Source organism: Lepisma saccharinum, chromosome 3, assembly GCF_977018435.1.
Source record: "Lepisma saccharinum chromosome 3, izLepSacc3.1, whole genome shotgun sequence".
In the NCBI taxonomy this organism is placed as follows: domain Eukaryota; kingdom Metazoa; phylum Arthropoda; class Insecta; order Zygentoma; family Lepismatidae; genus Lepisma; species Lepisma saccharinum.
Window position 1 is genome coordinate 114739933 of NC_139231.1, and position 21513 is coordinate 114761445.

The following is a 21513-nucleotide window of genomic DNA, read 5'->3' on the forward strand; positions in this document are numbered from 1 at the left end:
GGCACTTTATCCATCCTTTCTAAATCTAGCTCCTTGAAAGTCAACTTTAGCTCAATTTGAGGTGAAATTTAGCTCTTATTTGCATCAGATTTGGCAACACTGCCAGAATGGCCGTAGAAGGCAAGGAGAAATGCATTACCCTTATGGGGGAATTATTTCATTAGTTTTCTTGAGAATATAACAAACTTCCGATGGCGGAAAAAAAAATATATGTTAGAGTAGAGGATCCATTGAAGATGATATTTTCGCTAGAAAGAGTCTAAACTCCCATTTGTTTAGCCATAACTTGAATTTGAAGTTGTTTCTTCATAAGGAATACAGAGTGGCCAGTCTAGGACCATGATAAAATTCAAATATAATTCCCGGTTTTCAAGGCAAACTTCCCAAAAATTTAAGGGTGCAAGTACATGCTCTCTACATCAGCCTTACGCATTACTGCCTCTTACCACCCAAACACACGAATATATTAAAAATATCAAGGGTCTGTTTGATTTCAATGTATCCAAAATTCTAATTCAATTCAATTAAAAGGTATATATACTATTTAAAATATTCAATTTAAGGTGTGCAGTTTATATTTGCCTTCTCACATACTAAGAGTCGAAATGCAAACAAGTCACAAATGTTACGGAATATCCTAATCTATGAAAAATTGTTAATTGCATAAGAATTTCAAACTCAAATTTAACTAATCAACTTCATGATATCTTATCTTATTAATAATCTTTCTGCCTGTCGGAGAGTGTGTTCTGCAAAGGACACTAACAAAGTAAACTGATTGAGATAATTCTATTTTATTTTCCATGCAGCTTTCTTTTCTTTTCCTTCCTCGATAAAAATAAAAGGTAAACTGCGAAAAACTGGGGCATTTGTAAATGTATGAATTCATTTGGATTAATAAAACTGGCAATGTTTCATGTCTATGGAGAAAATTTCACGTAGAATTCATGCATAATATCCGGAATTCCGGTCTGTAACCACACTGGTGATAGAGAAAATACACAAACATTAAGAAACTCATACTGCACGAGTTATTTTTTTTTTTAAAAAAAAAAGGTCATTGAAATTTCCATAAGCGAACTAGAATTATTAAATATTATTTAGAAGGAACTGAATTTTAAAGTTCAGGTGCCCCGTATTTTCCTCACCCTGCCTAGAAGCACTACAACCACAGCTACAATTTTTTTTTTCCATATCACAAATGTATTCTATTTTGATACACACAGTGCCAGTACGGAAAAAGCCTTAACACGTACACGGCATTGGCTCTTTCAACAGTTTGACAATGTCTTTGGTCAGTGTGCTGATGTGGATGGTTTTTGCTGACAGTCCTAGTACTCTTTCCAGGAAGCCAGTAGTTGTACCTTTTGCCCTATAGTTTCCAATCTGTAATACAGGACTACAGTTTAAAAGTGCAGTCCTGAATGAATTGTTCTGCATACCTGTTGGACTCCTCTGGGGTAAGTCTACATTAACTCTTCAAAAAACATGAAATGCAAGTTTAAAAATAAAATCACAGCTATAACGGACTCATCTAGAAGTGGAATTTTCACTCATCTAAAACTTCTTTCAACAGCACTGTCAGATACAATAGGAACTATCAATGAACAAGTAGTTTTGTTTCCCTGTAGACAACACTATACTCTGTCCCAGCTACCTCTGGAACAAGGTCACTCATAGTGGCAGAGATGGGAGAAAGCAGAGTGAAGCAGTACACGCTGCCGCGAAGGCTGGTAACTGCAGTAGCTTTCCCCCCTCTGCACACAATCCCATTCCCTCTCACGTGTTCATTGGTCTCGCGTCACTACTTGCACAGAGACTTGCTTTTGTTCATAGCTGTACTGAAATTAGCGATCCAATCCATCTCATACTCCAAATCAATCATGTCCCCAATAATAATTCAAATACACTGAGAAAACTAATATTGATACAACTCATTACTTACATTGCAAGTACAGAAAGGTACAACAATTATCAATTTAAAAAAAAAACTTAGGCCCAAAAACCATACCTACTAAGTTAATAAATTCAAAAAGAAAAACTTACATCTGAAGAATCTTTACTACTGCTGCTGCTAGTACTGAGTGATCTACCCAGGGATTTCTTTACAGGTCTTGGCTGAAAAAGTAATTTCATACAGAAAATATTTTACAGGCAAACTTACACAAATATTAATGCTAAAAATTGAGGAAATAATTCTGCAATACAAGCTTATATTCAATGTTTCTGTACACTTTCATTAACAAGAGTTTCTTCTGCATAATACATTTTAATTACCACTCAATATTTTCTGGTATGCAGCATCGAATATATATATATATAAAGTGAAAGAGGAGAGAGGAAACACTCACCGGACACAGAAAAAATTCAAATTTTCGTGATGGTATGTCACATCTTCAGGAGTAGAGAGATGGTCTGAACTGAACTCAGTGCAAGGCATTGGAAAGAAAACAGAACATTTGCACACATACTAAATTTTGAGAAATGAAATGAATCATTTGAAAAGTGTTTGATTTAATTATACCATATGTAACTTTATTCTACTTTCACAAAATTTCAATAACATGTACTCAAATCTTCTTTGTAATGTTATATCCATGGAAAAAAATATTGTAAAAGTTGATCGTCAGATGAAACTATGTGGCTTGTGCACATATGGAAGTGACCTATATCTAAAGTGCTACCACATTTCAAAATTTTAAGCTTTTTTGCTTCAAATGCTTTATCTAAATATTTCAGACCCTCTTGATTTTTATTTCCTGGATATGGGTCATTCCACGCCATTTCTGACCCGCCCATCTCAGATTTTTCTGAAACTCTACTATTTGGTAGTCATCATGAAGATATGAAATCCTGAGAAATTGTAGCTTCCTGCGTGGCGTAGTTATGGAGTTTTGGGGGCTCGAAAATACAAAAAATTGTCGATCTTTAGTCTGCACTCGAGACTTTCGTGGATAATCGTTCTTAACCTAATTGACAAAAAAAATACACATATACTAATTAAATTGTTTTTCTTTAATTATCCCATAATCGTACCAACTTCAAATTTGGTTATGTTATAGTGTAACCTTGTGTTAACAATATATTTCAGTTCCAAGGAAATCGCAGATATGCATCTTCAAAAGTTCAAGGTCCAAAGGTCAAAGTGGATGACCTTGGAAAGATTTTATTCTAAATATAGTGATGTGATACACCATTGGAAAGCTTATTTCATGTCCTATCAAACAAGACTACAACCAGCTCTCTACGTCAATTAGATTAAGAATGATTATCCATGAAAGTCTCGAGCACAGACTAAAAATGGACAATTTTTTGTATTTTCGAGCCCCCAAAACTCCATAACTACGCCACACAGGAAGCTACAATTTCTCAGGATTTCATATCTTTATGAAGACTACCAAATAGTAGAGTTTCAGAAAATTCTGAGATGGTCGGGTTGTGAACTTTGTTGATTTGGCATGGAATGACCCATATATGTTTGTATTAGTTCTGTTAAAAGTCTATTTCTAGCATGATTTGAGAAAAACATACTGAAAAAAAACCACTGAGACTTGTACTACATTAATTATTTTGAGTATTATAAGCTTGGATAGGCTTTTATTTTACAAATTCTCAAAATGTTGACAATTCTAGAACCTTACAATTATTTAAAGCAATAATTTACATTTTCTGAAAAAAAAAAACACATTTTTAGTGGGTTTTTCTGAAAAAACTCACTTGGGGAAAACTGGGCTCGGTCCACCCGGTCCAACCCTGACAAAGATGGACCAAGTTCTTGCACTAATCGCACCAGAGGAATGTCATCCTCCTCATCTTCATCAGTTGTTGAAAACGTGTCACCCTCACCGTGGGATGATGAAAGATCTCAGAAACCTGAACGTTTAAAACAATTGGCAATGGTCCTTTGAGTGACATTTTCCCATGCTTCAGATATCATTAAAATTGCATCCAGAACGTTGAAAACTGTTTCTTTACCTTCTTTGATTCTCTCTAACATGTTCATCACTTGAAGTTTCCAGTGAGAAGTTAAGAGATTTTATAACTCCCTGGTCCATAGCTTGTAAAATTGAAGTGACGTTTGGAGGTAAAAACACAAGCTTTATGCACTGCAGATTGTCAACTACTGGATGAGCAGGGCAGTTATCAATTAGGAGAAAATTTTTTAAATTCTTTGATTTCAGCTGAGAGTAACAGTTACGCAACCACTTTTAAAAAATTCCGTTGTCATCCAAGACGTAGCATTGGTTTCCTAAACTACAGGTAGGGAGTGAGTGCTGGCAACATCCATCTTGACAGCAATGCTTGCCTTGACTAACAGACATACTGATTTGAAATCTACAATGTACTGAAAACAAGAGTTTGAAAATAAGCGTTACATTGTTGTCAGCAATCCCCAAAAACTGTTTCTGTAAAAACATGCCCTTACAGGGTAGCTACGATTTTTTGATTATGAAATTCCCTGACTTTTCCAGGTTTTCCAGACCAGAAATGAATTTTTCCAGACATGTTTGTTGTCATGATTTTTGCTTTTGAACCTCATGTTTTTCAATAAAATATGCAGGCACATTAATTATTATGAATATGAATATACACAGTTATTAGCTGAAAATTTACCAAGTGATTAATACAATGCTATTCAATGAAAAAATAAAAACTATTGTACTTCCGCATTTTCACTAAGTAATTACAATTAAAGCGGTGTAAAAAATCAATAAAAAATGTGGCATATATCAAAGCTGTACAATGTAACCTGTATACAACCTCAATTAGTCTATATCAATACAAATGAGAAACAACAGAAAATTAGGTCATGTACCTTTAGAAAATATGCAATAAGTGTAATGATTATATTTTTAAATTTATTGAAAATTGTACATATTTCGGAAATTCAGAATCTGAATGGGGCTGGTGACCCACCATACACCTAAAAAAATATATACGTGGGCCATACTTTGGAATCAAATATCTCCATTACTTGAGTTTTCCACATGCTGGAACCAATTCTATATTACGGAAAACATAGAAATCTGTCTATTAAAAGGCAACAGTTCCGAATGTTTTATGATTTTTTTAAAAATTTTCCTAGCAGGAAGACTAATTATCATAGAATTTTGGCAATCATTGTGACACAAAATTTGAACCTTCCTTAAAATAATGAGCACTGTTTGGATTTGAAAACCGTTAATTATGTTGAAAAGAAAACTTCAAAATGACCTTACGCAATCATATACACTTCCCACGGACAAGGTATTCTCCGGTTGACAAGCGACAGTAAATATCGTAAACTAGTGGGAATGAATGTAGAAATAAATCGGAACCTTAGTAGAGTCCATTCAGGGTCTTATTTTAATTCTAAGACAACCAAACCTGACCTTCCTAACCTAACCACAAAAGCATATATTGACAAAATCTTAAGTAATCGCTAAAACTCTGCAGTATGTGTTAACAGACATACTAAATCGAAATCGAACCATGTAAAAGTTGCATTTGTAGTATGATGAAATCGTAATAAAATAAAAGGAACTTGGGACCATTTTCACCACTTTTCACCACAATTTTATTCTACACGCAAAAAATACGTAAAATTACTATCGGCATCAAACCAACATTCCCAACCTAATAACGATGTGTGACCAGCATACGTTTAATTCCTCTATTTCGCACCAGTTTTTAAAAAATAAATTCACACGTGTATATTCGACTTGTTTTTTTTTGTTTTTTGAGTTGGTGTTTTAAGTCCACTTTATGCACAGTAAGGCTAATCGGGACTGGACCTACGGTTTAAAGTGGGATCCAAACCACTGTGCCATCTGCCTCCACCGAGTATCGAACCCGGGACCCCTTGACTACAAGGCGACGACGCTACCACTGCGCCATCGGGGAGGCCCTGTGTATATTCGAATAATGACGTCACCGATACTGCATAAAATCTCTAGTTTCTCTGGTGTAACATCTCTGCAATGTAAAAACTACGACAACGAGCAGCAAATGAACTAGTTGATCAGGTTGCTTCTGAACGAGTCGCAAAACGAAGAACTCAAATTCACAGAACGGGTTCACGGGGGGAACGAAATAGTGAGTCCCTTTGTTTTTACTAGGCATCCGCACCCGTCCAGTGTGAAGTCAACCACAACCAGTTTACATGAAATTCTGCTCTTCAAGGCAGAAAGTATTACATTGTCTTTGGTTCAAGGAGTATAGAGTTATTGCAGATCCCAAACCAATGAACCGTCCCAACACCAACCTGCTCCGCTTCACATATCAAAAGAGATCGTGTTCCGAACGGGTGTGTTTTTCTCCGCAAGAAATTCTGAGGATGGCTGGTGCGTAGGTTTCATCTTGAATAGCTTGCCCTCTAAAGAAAAATCTCAGGCCTCTCCAAATTCCGTTCTTGAACAGGTTCACAAGAACGAGTCGCAAAATGAACGGATCCAAGAACCTAGATCCAAGAGTGAATAAATATAGAATCGAAATGCAAAGGAACCATAATTTTGTACGTAACAGACTAGAAGTCATAATGACAAGAGGAACAAGTTTCTGAACTGAATCCTTTGGGGGAACTGCAATCACAAGAACCGAATTCGGAAGTGGAAATGAACCGTTCGTTCATTTTGTAACTGTTTTTCCTGCAACTCCAAAATGCGAGTAAATTCCAGAAAATATGCAAAATTCCCTGACTATTCCCTGACTTTTCCCTGACCAACCAAATTCCCTGACTTTTCCCTGTTTTCCAGGTTTTCCAGTCGCGTAGCAACCCTGCCTTAGCACTTAAGGGACAGAGTTATTTTGACTTTTTTACAAGTCAGACAGTACCAAGAGTGACACTGAATCCCAAGCAGCAACTTTTGCAAATGTGAACATGGAGGAAAGTGACAATGAAAGTGTACATGATACAGACTAAGAAAATGAGGGCCCATAAGTGTGTGAAAGGAAGACACATTCTCATGCTCTCTTTATATCTGAGGATTATCTTGGGGATTAAAAATTTGGTCCTTTCATGTTGCGAGTGAGGAAGAAGGCAGATAATTATTGTGCAATGGTACATTTTACCAGGGTTATACTGTATATGTGTGTGTGTGTGTGTGTATATATATATATATATATATGGGTCATTCCATGTCGAATCAGGCAGGAATTGACCCTCATAGTTACAGATTTTGAAGATATTTGGTGCACAGCTTAGCTTTGCTCCAAAACCGATACCTGATGAACGGATTTTACTGAAATAAGATTATTACGAATTATATGAGGGTTGTTCAAAATGTCATTTTGAGCAAGATGCTCCTTTCAATTAACAGGGTGGCTACAAACAAGCAGAAATGAAATTCCCTGACTTTTCCAGGTTTTCCAGGACAAAATTTACATTTTCCCCTGACAATTACAAACTAAACTAACTCGATGTTTTTGCAAATAGAAATAATAAACTCACACAGATCCACGTATGGTTTTGTTAAGTACCAATATTATCTTCTATGAAATTGACTTAATTTCTCTATTCTCTATAATTTTACTTCAAAGTGCAAAATAGAATTTGGAAAATTATTACCATTCACAAGCTAGGGAAGGATTATGGAATTTTGTCATATGCAGTAAGTTTAAAATAAAACTCATGATTATTTTTAAAGTTACGACTAAATTAGATAAGAGTGAATGATTAAGTCTCCTTATACATTATCAGTATTATATGTTGATATTTCCACTGAGGTTTGGTACCCTCTACATGCAAGAACCATGTGTGCGGACTCATTTTTCAATGCATAAAGCTACTTCTCTCTTCTCTGTAAAGCAAACAACTTAACTCTTCCATATAAGTGAAACAATTGAATCAAACAAAATAAAGTGTCATATTTCCTTACATTATCAATGGGATTTCTGCTTCAGTACAGTATATCCAAGTGAAGTACTGTGAAACTGACAACATGCAGTTATACCATTAGTGCCGACGAAAAGGGTATGTAGGTATTAGAAACTTAACGCACGGAATTTATAGAATTGCATTGTATACATACCTGATTTAGATAACCACACATTAAAACAGGAATACTCTAATAATAAAAGCTTCTGAAAGTTCATATACGAGGGGCATCCTGAAAAAAGCTCCAATGGTGCCTATACGCAGCACTAGTGGTCAGAGAGAGACACACACACATGCAGGCAGGAAGAAGTGGCATGTAACTGTAATCTGCTACAGTTGCAATGCAGCCGTTTTAGGACAGTTCTAGGTTAAAGATTGTAACTCTCATACAGTCTCCCACTGACTGCAACGTAGCCTACATTGCAGGCTCAGAATTTGGCACAGAGCCACCAGCAATCGTGTGAGGTGTGCAGACCGGACGTCGTGAGTGATAGTATGGTCATATGATGGTGCAGACAATTCACGCCAATCGAATGTGCACAACCCCATACAGCTGAGTACACACGGGCCCTTTGCATCACTTCAGGTGAGATATCTTGGACCACTCCCCGTACAGCCCTGGCCTTGAATGTACAGACTTTCATCTCTTTGTTTAACTGAAGAGGTTTCTAGCAGGGCAAGGATTTGACAGCTACACTGCGGTAGAGATAGTTCCAGTCTTTGCTGTCAAGACACACATACCATGGGCATACAAAATTTAGTGCCATGCTACGACAAATGCCAGAACAAAGGTGGTGATTATGCCGAAAATTAGGTTAGGGACTCACTGTTACTAATGCAATAAATTACAACTGATATTCTTGTTTTATTTATGCCTAATCGGTAGAGACTTTGATATTTTGTTATTTTTTTAAAATTGGTTAATTTTCTAATTTTTCATTTCCTACTATACGGTGTTATTTTACCCAAAATTCACATCTTCATTTTCGCGCATTTTCTGGCAAATACCTGAAATTATACCTTCATGGTGTTTTTAAACTACTGTTTCAAATTGTAAGTCACAAGGCTTACGACTCTTCGTGGGAGTTTGATATCTTGAAAGATATTTTGGGAAAGTTATTTTCCATACCCCTTTTTCAATTTTAAGGTAAGGATTTTAGATAATGGAATTTTCCCCTTATGTACTGAAGGGTGCATAATGACCATAAGTGGTGACGCACCCAAAAAATTTAAATCAATCAATCTCATGTGACAGATACCGATATATTATGGCACCAAAAATTGGCATTATCAATTTTTGACTCGTTAGTGTTACGTTTCCCAAAATTCGTGTTTTTGATGTATAACATTTATCTGGCAAATATACCGAAACGTAATACTCCATTGTGCTTTTAAACTATTATTTTAAATTGTAGGTCGCAGGGTCTACGTATTTTCGTGACAGTTTATGCGACTGCTGAGCTCACCTTCCCGCTTGATTTCCCTGAGGAAGTTGGGATACGGGGAGCTGTCTTTTTTGACGCTGGGGACAGATTTTTGAGGAAGTAAAAGTAAAGTGCTCCCCTGCACTTTTCCATGAAGGTGTATAGTAGGGGTGTGGAGTTAGGGCCCCACACTTTCTTGATCATGGCTGAAGGTAGGGGTGATGTGACCAGCACCATGCTCCTGGCTACCTTTATCCCTCAAAGTTTCCAGCTTCATATGATGCTGGGTGGGTGCCGGAGCAGTTCAAATAGGTGGAAAACATTATGGTTCTCACCCGCAGGGGATCAAAAAAATTGTGGGAAATGCATTATTTAATGTGGCTGTCTGAATTATTCCATGTACGTATAACTATAGTTTACTCTTGAATAAAATGTTGGAAAACTTGCATGTTCTATGTACACAAACATGGCCTAGAAGAGACAAGAATGTTGGATTTCATCCTTACTACGACATCCGACAACTATCGGACGACACCACCTGCTCTTATCCCCTCCATCTGTTGACCAACCTCCCCCCTCTCCGCAACATATCCATGCCACATTTCCGAACAGTTTCACATTTTGACTCCTTATTCAACTTGTATGGCACCCAGGAACATGAAACATGTTTCAATCTCTTTGGAAACGTCCATTCTTTGAAGAGAATACTAAGGTTTAGGCCTTCTCCCCAAAACAGGAGAAGAGGGGGCAAACTCCAGATTTTTGTGTTTTTCATTGAAATTTGGTGGTCGCACCCCCAAACCACCCTTCCTCAGATCGGCGTTCTGAATTGTACATGGTTGCATGCTATGATGTTTTAGCTGCAAAACAAAACTTATCCAAAGTAGATTGCTCCCATAGTTACAGAGTTATAACAATTTTCCTCTAAAAATGCAAATTACCTATTTTTCGTAAAAAAAACAAAATCACATTTTGGCTTATTATTCAACTTGTATGGCACCCAGGAACATGAAACATGTTTCATCATCTTGAGAAATATCCATTCTTTGAAAAGAATACTAAAGTTTGCGGCTTCTCTCCGAAATAGTGGTAGAAGGGGAAAACTCCAGATTATTGTTTATTTCCATTGAAATTTTGGGTGTTGCACCCCCCAAACCCCCTTCCTCGGTTCGGCATTCTGAATTGTACACGGTTGCATGCGCTGATGTTTTAGCTGAAAAACAAAAGTTATCCGAAGTAGATTGCTCCCATAGTGCCAGAGTTATAACAATTTTCCTCCAAAGAGTGTTCGAATTTAAAATTCCCGCCGAGAAGCCAGGGTGAGAGAAATTACTCTCTCTCTCTCCTCCTGCCATCACTGGTTTCTGGCACTGTCGTTGTGTTGCGCATAAAAGGGGCTTAAAAGTTGAGGCCGAAACTTACGAATGAGATTTCCTGTTCCCGTGCAGAGTTCCTTAACGATATCTTTAAATAAATAAATAAAAAATTTAAAAAGTCAATGAAGACAAAATTCCCTGACTTTTTTTGACACCTCAAATTCCCTGACTTTTCCCGGTTTTCCAGGTCTGTCGGCACCCTGTTTAAGTATATCTCGGGAATGAATGAAGATACAGAAGCGTTCTTGAGCTCATTGTAAAGAGGAAAGATGGTTGCATATTATTAGATGATCAAAAGTTGAAACTTAGCAAAATTTAAACACACTGTTCAAATGTCAAGTTTGAACAGCACAAAACACCCCAAATCGATTTTTTTTTCATTTTTGGATATTTTTACCATCCTTCCTCTTCATAGTGAGAAAGTGTTGTCGAGGTGTATTTTGATATAAGGGAGAAAAATGAGATTGAGATTTGTCCTGTATCAACAATGAAATGAGCTGCAGTACCCTTATGATGACTTTTCATTTGTGTCGTGCTAAAGGATATATATACTTACTGCTCAGGGAGAGATTATATTCCACTTGATAATTGCTGTTATTGCTTATACGTTACTGTTTCCATATTTGTAGCCACGTTCGTGGGGACGAGACGTGGGTGTGTTGTGGTAACTTCTGTGTTAGCCAAAAAAATGAAGGGGGAAAAACGAGGAATATTGGGAATACTTGAGAAAAAAATCATTACTTACAATACTTTATGAGAATAATTGTGAGTTAGAAGCAATAACGGCGATTAGGGGGACTTGGAGCAAATACCCCCAACTTTTTTGCCTCACACCATGGCCTCTTAATGCTAAGTCTTGTCTAATAAGAAAATTAACTGGGCTTTCCCCCATCCCCCAAGGTTAGGCACCCAATCGCCGCTACTAGTTACCAGTCTTAAAAATATTCCCAAATCAAATGATAGCATTATAGAAATTGTAATATTGGGTAATGTTTGTTAGAAGTTTTAATTTAAATTTTAGATGAACTGAATACTTAAAATACAATTTTTATATTTATAAAGTTACTGGACAAATGACAATTATACAAAGTTTTATTGCTTGAGACCTCATTTGGAGATGTTGGGATGAGCTCTAATTTATATGACTGAAAATGTAAGGAGATAACCATAAACATGCAGTTATTCTCACAAAATGCTTTGAAAAATGAATAATCGTTTATGTTTTAGATATATAGATTTATTGATTTAATGTGAAAGTTTATACTATTTGGAGCACTTCTGACAAAACCAGACATTGATAGCTATCACCATTCCCGAGATGTATCAAACCAAAAGTATCCAATATGGCAGACTCTTTTAACATGGAAGGCGTCAGCACGCACATAGCGATTGGCTCCTCGAGTAAAAATACCTTAACTGGCATAACAATTTTATTACCAAGTCTCTTGCTTTTATCAAAAAATGTAACAATTCGTCAATCATTAGGGACTTAGTCGCTGGACAGTGATCAAGATGGTGGGTCCCCTATTTGGAGACATCTTAGGGAGACTCTTTGATTGAACACATTAAAACTTGTAACAGTTTAACACTTATAAATTAGGCTATAATTTGTATTACAAATAATTTTCTGTCGCAGAACTTATTCGAAAGATACAATGGAGAAACTCCTAAAGGTACAGGAAGAATTGCCTTTTTCTAAAAGATGATTTCTTACATAACGTGAAAACCACTTACATTATTGAACAACGAAACATTACCTTTTCTTCAGTCCATCTAGTAAGGATCAAAAGTTTAATAGAAAATAACTGCTTAGATATAGGCCAGTAACTAAGAGTCTGTGGATTCGATGCTTGAGATGAAGCACAGGGGACAAGGGCATGAACTTTTGAGATTTTGTACTTCTAGAAGTGGTCTAACAACTGACCAAAATCCATCTTTTACGGAATTATTCCAGACATTCATCATTCCCCCCCTCCCCTTCATTTTTTTCCGCTAACACAGAAGTCTTCACAACATGCCCACATCTTGTCTCCATGAACGTGGCTAAAAATATGGAAACAGTAATGTATAAATTAGCAATAACAGCACAAAATGAAGCCAATTATCAAGTGGAATATCATCTGTCCCTGAGCAGTAAGTATATATATCCATTAGTGCGACACAAATGAAAAGTCTCATCATAAGGATTCTGCAGCTCAGTTCATTGCTGATGCAGGAGAAATCTCAATCTCATTTTTCTCCCTTATATCAAAAAACACCTCGACAAAACTTTCTCACTATGAAGAGGAAGGATAGTAGTTAAAAATATCCAAAAATGAGAAAAAACGATTGGAGGTGTTTTGAGCTGTTCAAACTTGAAATTTGTGTAAAATTTTGATATCCGGGAAACTTATTTCTTCAATTTTACAGGAGAAAGTACTTAAGAACTGAGGGTAAATGTTTACTATCCTTCGGACACCTATAACTTCTGAGTTTCGTCAATTTTTGACATTCGTACTTACCTATCTACTTCGCGGAACATTCCGTGAATGGTTTTAGGGGCTATCCATCCCGGAATCTGTGCAAAATTTAAACCAAAAAATTATTTTTGTTTGAAATTTTTGACTCAAATTTCCCACCCATTCCGGGGTCCGCCCCCGGGGTAATTGACCTACCACCCCCAAGCGCTAACGAGGCCTCGCCTCTGCTCTGCTCCCCGACTTTTTCTATAGACTACCTGTTAAAGGCATGTTAGAAATTGGCCGGAGTCACCTGCCCCCAAATGAGCCCCAAGCTTTTAAATTTGAAGAAATCAGTTTCCAGGATACGGAAAACTTACCTGAATTTCACACAAAACACCTTCCCGATGTTAGACAATAGGCTACTACAGGAACTTATTACGGTAAGTAGTTTCTTCTGTAGAAATGAAGAAATCTGTCCGAAGGATAGTAAACTAGTACCCATAGTTCATTCTCGGTAAGTTTTAAAAAATCGAGGTCAGTTTTGACCCCACCAAAAAAACACGATGGTAGTTGAGGATTAAATTAAGAAGCCAGATGGAGGAAAAATCATCCTTGCAAGCACCCCCATTCCCCCCCCCCCCCCGCCCCTCACACATACGTGTGCCAAAAAAATCAATTTCTCCACTCAAGTTTATTTCCCAGACTTTTCTGGGAGTTCTCCAGGTCAATGGAAACCTTGTCAGATCACCAAAAATTCATAATTTACAAATATTATTCACACATAAGGGAACATTTATGTCATTTAGCCAAGTTTACTTACAGTGCGAAAACACGTCTCGTCAAACTTGGCGGTATCATTGGCATTCTCACATCCTTCAAGTTTTGACTCATTGAAGCGTTCACCTTTCAGAATAGCACCACCTATTGGTTTCTCTCCCAATTTTGGATCATATGTTCCTGGCCCTGGAGCACAGCCTGGTAATTAAACATTTAAGACCAAAGTATAAAAGAGATGACAATTCGAAATAATCTCCAATTAATTAATATATATAAAATGTCTGATACTGAATTTAAATTTTATTTTTATGGGAATAATGGTTCTAAACTTACGACCGACATGTACATAGAGACACTTGATGATTTGGAAATAAATCTTTTCCTCTTACATTTGAAAAATAAAATGCATAACGTGCTTGCCTTCATAAAATGTAACACTACACTGAGATGATGGCACTGTAAATCAAGAATCGTGAACTGGCAAAGTATTGATTACTTGTACAAACAAATTTATTTATTTATTTATAGCAATTTCCAGTACAGCAGAAGCCATTTAAAACCGGAAAGACACAACAGTAAAACAGTACCCTAGTGTTAAAAAGAACACACGAAACAAGATAAAATAAACAAAATATAAACATAAACAAGCCAAGACAGTACCAAGGTAAACAGATTACTTTCACAATGCATTACTTACATACATTTTTTTTAAAGTTTGTGATAAAAGACTAATACGAACTGAAAATATCTACTTGGTTTGAGATGATATTGAATTGCTTCAGTAGCCTATGGAATAATGAACGTATGAGTAATAGTCTGGGAGTTGCAGTGTGCAGTCTCTCGTTGCTCCGTGTTTTATGTCTGGGCACTCTGAGGGAGAGTTCGTGGAGTGGGATGCTACATCTTAGGTTTCCATTAATGATCTTGTGTAGTAATTTCATATCTGCAACGTATCTACGTGATTCTGAAGTATTTATGTTTACGCTTACAAGCAGCCTGGTAATTAAACATTTTGGTAAATGTCTGTTATATCGGAGACACTTTTCTTCAAATTTACAGGAGAAACTACTTACGGAAATGAGTTTCTGTTGCATTTATCAAACTTCTGGAGGTATTTTGTCACTATGGAATGCTGCACAACAGAAAATAAGCACTTTTGATGTAATAAAGTAGCCTTTTGTGCGAAGCAACAACATTATGCCGTTGCTTCCATTATGAACCTGCAGATGGCACAAGTGTTGAAAGTCACGCGGTCTCGCGAGAGGAAGAAGTGTTTCCAAACATGCCTTTTTATTACCAGAATTTTTTTATTTTTATTTTTTTAACTATGCTTAACTAACCTAACCTTGCCGGAAATGGTTTTTGGGGCTATCCGTAAATGGTTTTTGGGGCTATCGGGAATGTTTTTTGGAGCTATCCGTCAATGGTTTGTGATGACATAATGAACACGAAAGTAGGTATTTTTGGGTTAAGAAGGTTGCAACACTGCATGCCCACTCCAAATCGACAAAACACAAGCAGGACGCATGATGATCCACAGCTGCACGCGAAATATTCTATGTTCCGCAACGGAAGAAAGGACCCAAAAGAATTACTCGTAATGTGAAAAATTATTTTCGTGTAAAAAGCATAATGGCACCTTGAAATAGGTTCCGCAATACAGAATTCGTAAGTTCGAACCATTTGAAACTGAAAATATGTGTTAAATGTGTCTCCAATATAACAGACATTTACCAACATTTTAATTACTGCAACATTTAAGACCAAAGTATAAAAGAGATGACAATTCGAAATAATCTCCAATTAATTAATATATATAAAATGTCTGATACTGAATTTAAATTTTATTTTTACGGGAATAATGGTTCTAAACTTACGACTGACACCTCTTAGGTAGGTGTCTCTATAGCGAACGATGGAGAGGAAAAGATTGAGAACACTCTCGATCTTGGAGGTATGAGAAGGGGCAGCCATGTTCCAGATGGGTGAACAGTATTCTAGATTGGGGGACACAAAAGCTTTGAAGTACATGGAAAGTGCTTTAGGGTTATGGATTTCTGTGAATCTGTAAAGAAACCTAGCATACGTATTGCCTTTTTTGTGATGGTTGATATGTGATTATCGAAAGTTAGTTTAGAATCTGAGGATACCTAGATCTCGATATTGTGCTTCTTTTGCTAGAGGGATGTCGGTGAGTGTATAATTACCTTCAAGAATGTTTTGCTTCAATGAAATTGTTATGTAAGAGCTTTTCGAAGAGTTTATGGACAGTTTCCATCGCTTACACCATTCAGAAAATTTGTTTATGTCATTTTGGAGAAGTCGCATTTTGAAAGTTTGAAATTCTTGAGAATAGTCTTTGAAAACTTTAAGAAGAAAGTTTGCATTACAAATAGTTGTATCGCACTTACCAGTGAAATCGTTAAAGCGCTGGATTTTTGCTCGGGGGAACGACATTGTAGCTTTATTGCAAAAACTACAGTGTTCTCACAAGATTTGTAAGACGAACGCTTACAACACACACGAAACAATACAAGCCACCACGAATGTTTCCACTTAATTGCACCCGTCTATTATCTTGAGCACACCACTTAACAAATTAATGTACAAAATTACTTCTTAAGACACTTAAAAGAAGCGAAGAAGAATAACATTCATTACACAAGAATACAACGTGAGAGTGAATGGCGTTCGCATTCACAACGGTTTGAAAGTTAAAGGCTCCACGCTATGATTGACCAATCACATGCGATCTTTCATTTGAGTCTATAAATAACCAATAAGATTTCACAAGAGTTATGCTTTCGCTACCTTTTCCTTCGGCTGCTTTACGACCAACAATCAGTGTTGCCAAATGAAAGGAAATGTCCCTTTTGGCAGGGATATTCGGACCGAAATGTAAGCCAGAAGGGAAAAGATAGATTCGACCAAACTTTCAGGAAAATTTGAAGACATCAGACTATTAAATTATTCCAATTTCGTATCCATCATTCTTATTTCTATTTCTATTTTGCTTAATTTACATTACTCTTTTCTACATCTTCGGTCAATACCAACGATAAGGATGAATAATGAAATGGGCAATGGAACAATGGAACGTTCATGCCTGACCGGGAGGATTAGAGAGACTGATATATCTGGCCCATGTGATTAATTTTTTAAACATTTGCCATACACGAAGCATTGGCCAACAAAAATATATTATTATCATTATATTTCTTGTGAGAAGGGAAAAATGGGTCGAAAAAGTTGAAAATTTACCCCTTGCCCTCAGATATATATTTTAAAAAAATTATAATTTATATATTTAATCCGTGCACCAGTTGATTCCTGACGAGAGTTGACATTTTCCTTGATGTAGTAGGTTTTTTTCTTTTCTCTTGGGCTATCGCCAGTGGCGGCGAGGGGGGCAGTTGCTTCCCAAATTTTCGTTACTTTTGCCCCCGCACAATGCTAAACCTTATATACAAAGGGAAATATACTGTCGTTGGCTCCCGCAGTTATGCACTTTGCCCCCCCCCCCCCCTCCGGTTTTGGAACCCAATCGCCGCCACTGGCTATCACTGATTGATTGGTTGATTTGGTTTATTTTACTTCGCATTTCTTCCACTTTTGGCTAATCGCGAAGATGAGTTTGAGTGATGATATGATGAAATTAATGAAGGGACACTCACAAAATAACACCCATGCTCAGACCGGGATTCGAATCCGGGACCTTTTTTCTTACCATCACGTAATCGTTTTCGTCATCATACTTATTCGTGCAGAAAAGTGTTTTACGTCAGAAATCAAACAACCAGGGACGATTCCTACAGTTCATTTGTACTTATTTCGAGTTCTCTACCTCTTAGGAATTTAATGCGTGTTATAAAATTATGAGCGCAATGTACGTAGCTACTATCAAGAGTTGACAGATGGGTGAGGGGTGGAAGCGGTAGTGAAGGGAGGGGGTAGGAGGTTGCGAAGATCGGCAAAGGCTGAGGAACCAGCAAGTTTTTCCTCAATCAGCGTGGTCAACCCCAGCAAAATTATACTAAACCAAGTAGAGTTTGATATTTGTTGACACTTAGCACCCTGCTTTTGGCATAATGGTAAAATCTAGCATAATTTGCAAACGCCAGTCCCTGGGAGAGGGAAATCGAATTAAAAGGAATATGTTTTCAGGAAATAGAAATAAAATTATGTCCAAATATTATTTCTACTTCACCACCGGACATGTCTCAAACGAAAGGGAGTATGCCGATTCAGCGGCAAGCTTTTTTTACAACCATGCCACGATCCATCCTCTATATTTTCTTCATCCTGCCCTATTTAGTTCGTCAGAAAATTTTATGGTAGGGAATTGGTAAAAAGTTGGGGTAAACAATTTTCTCAGACCTTTTAAGTTCTATGTTGAACCTATGTCGTTTGTTGCATTATTTTAAACAATTTTGGGAGAACATTTACACTATTACATAACTATTAAGAATAAGTAAGGCAAGTTCAAAACTCTAGAAAAGTAGATGCAGAATTACAATTATCCGAGAAAAATAATTAATAATAAATCCTAGCACAATTTGGAGACAGTTAGCATAATCTGGAAGTTTAAGCAGCACTTTTTGTTAGTGTCAATCCACACGATGACAGGGACGGGGGGGATCTAAATTCTTTTTAAATCTGAAATATCGTCAATGTTATTTTCATCGGTTTTTATAGGTTCACATTTAAATATGTCATAGTTCAAAGTGAGGAACAAGGGCCCCTTGCTCTACCTTATGCATGGGCACGCAGATAACATTCTAATTGCAAAGGATAGTACAAGCGATACGTGTGAATGTAATTGAACGCATTTTTCAAACCTTCCTCGGTTTACCATAACTTCTTTCTACACTCAGAGAAAGCCACGAGTCGCCACTGATAACAACTTAACTTTTCAAAACAAATGTATCGATGTAGATAAGAATCTTATGGGTAGAATGTCATAATGAAACGAACTGGGAGCAGTGGGCCGCGGAGGAAGGTATTAATTGGTCATCTTCGATTAATAACTTTCGTTTGTGCAATATCTAGCGGCGTAGGAACATTCTACATTCTAACTCCGGCATGGCTAAATATTTTGAAAGTCACGATAAAATTGGATCGGTTACACGAACAAAGTTGTGTAATTCGGTATTAAAAATCGCATTTATATGTACTATTACAGCAAGTGTATTTTTTGTGATAGCAGTAAAAATATCAAATGACTCATTTAGGGCTTGCAGCTAGTTTAATGTTAGCCAACATTTTTGCCGGTAGAGACAACAGAGACTTAAAGTTGAAAAAAAATAGTTATTATTTCCAAAGAAACATGGAATGTTTTGTTATATACTTTTCAGGCAAAAAAAGAAACAAAATTTAGCACAAAAATGCTGATCAGGTCTGGACACTTAAATCTGCTGCCATAAATCGAATAAGGAACACCTTGATTCCAGGACGATAAAGTGAGCATTGCACCATTGCGGATATACCTTCAACAATAAATAGCGTAGCGTAGCATAACCGTATTTAGAGCGGGGGGCTTTAGGGTTCAACCCCGCCCCGAAACTTCTGGCATGTTAGATTAATGGAAGTTCAGAAACCAAAATTTGTAACACATTGACAAAAATGTATTCTCAGTTTTACAAAAATACAACAGGGAGACAATGCTGAAATGATCGAGCTAGAATTTTCAAACATTGAATTCTGAATTTTGAGGGAAACGGGTTTAATTCTTGCAGCTCACCTGCAACCAGGGGCGCCGACTTGTCAAAATTATTGGGGGGGGGGGGCTCTGATCACTGAAATAAATTAATGAATGACTCACTCCCTCCCTTTTTTGAAAATAAAAATTACGTCTTCGTATACCAGTTTTTAAGCAGCTATTATATTCCTCATGCAAATGAAATGTAACATGAAAAACGTTTAAGACTCTTTATGTCTTTTGTGTCTGTTCATTTGTTTTTTAGATAACAATTAACATTTTTATTGGAAAGTATGTATTTACATTAAGAGACCAACCTAACAGTTCTAAGCCGGCCTCGGTAGCCGAGCGTGTTGGGTGGTCGTCTCAACTCGCTTTGATCCAGAGGTCTCGGGTTCGAGTCCCGGCGAGGGCATGGGTGTGTTTCAATGTCCGCAACAGACATGTGATGGGTTACAAATAACCTTAGTGTTGACGTACCCATAAAATAACGAATATTTACAATATTTAACAGTTTTATTTAATTATTTACATAAATGCTAACACAAATCGCAGGAAAATTGTTTACTTTTTTGTTCTTGCTACAACATTTAACTTTTTAAATTTAATTTTGCAATAATAAAAAAAATGGGATGTACGCTAAGATATAAAGTGACATACACAACAAAAACATATGAACATGATTTAAAAATAAAGCAAAAGTTGCTCTACGCAGTGGGTTATTTTTTTATGAACTCATTAACGAGCGGCCTCAGGTCCACATTATCAAGCCCAGTTTGATGTATGTGGAGTACCGCTAAGCTGCTTAGTCTCTTCTGCCTCATTGTAGATCTCAAATATGTCTTTAGTCGGCGAATAGCACTGAATGACCTTTCGGCTGTGGTTGTCGTCAGTGGCACAGTGCAGAGGACCATCATGAATTTGGCAACTTCAGGCAGAAGCTCCTGGAGGGTGCTGTCTTCCAAAAGAAACTTCCTTATGTCACGCATGGTAGTTAGAACCACTCACTTCTTCTGTTTCGCGATATCACCAAGCATGGAAATGTGTATACCGCGTTTGCTATAAGGAGAGCCTATCGGCATCCAAATCTTGGCGAAAGAATTCTCGCGTTTGCTGAAAGTTTGTTGTGCAACTGTTCACAGTTGAGATGCATTCTTTCTCTACGGCTGTTATTTTTTTGTAGTCCTGTAGATTCATGTCCTTTTTTAACACGTGATTTTGCTGTGTCACACATGTCAGTGTATATTGATTTATAATACTATTTTGGAGTGTAGAACTTGTGATGTTTGGCAGCATCAGGATTTTAAAGTCTCTTAGGGACGTGACGTTGCCGGGGCAATTCTAGCTCATCAACTAGGCTAGGTTTGCCCTCTGTGCATTTCAGTCAGAACTGCTCAAAACACATTCGCTTTTCTTGAAAGATGTCAGTCAAGTATTTTAGTTTTGATTCCACTTCTGTAGCACCAATGCGTGGAGACTGAATCTTACAGTTTACCTCTTCTATTGAACCCATCACATGGCAGTAGAGGGAGAGAAAGAAAAATGTCTTGAAGTGAAGCATTGTCTCCAGGTATCCAGAACATTTTTATGCTGCGTCAGTAGAATCTTCTTCAGAAAATTTCTCAAGAAAATTGAAAAGGTTTTCATAGTTCCTTAAGATCTGTTGCACACTGGAGGCTCTCAACGTCCACCGACGAGGGCAAAGTGGTCGCAGTCCAGTATGGCCAGCCTTCCCATTCACATCAATAATACCATTAAACACGTATTTGCATTCTTTTAGGGGATTTCCAAACAGTCTTTAACAAGTCGTTGGCTAAATTGATTATGTCATTGATTAATATATGTATAATAGTAAATAATAATTATATACTTAGTATATAGTAATAAGTCATGTGTTTTGCTGTCTCCGATCATAGCACCCCAAAGTTGATGGTTTAGCGGT

At 37.0% G+C, this 21513-nt stretch overlaps 1 protein-coding gene across 1 annotated transcript in view; it reads right to left on the reverse strand.

Annotated features, from left to right (window-relative positions):
* Positions 1–16572, reverse strand: part of LOC145985330 (uncharacterized) — a 42022-nt gene extending 25450 nt beyond the window's left edge. The window contains exons 1-3 of the mRNA XM_083119218.1: positions 16285–16572; positions 13917–14071; positions 2047–2118 (exon numbers count right to left, since the gene is read on the reverse strand). Of these exons, the coding sequence (XP_082975344.1) occupies positions 2047–2118; positions 13917–14071; positions 16285–16330 (273 nt within the window). The 5' untranslated portion in view covers positions 16331–16572. The remainder of the gene's footprint in view (positions 1–2046; positions 2119–13916; positions 14072–16284) is intronic.
* Positions 16573–21513: the final 4941 nt, after the last annotated feature.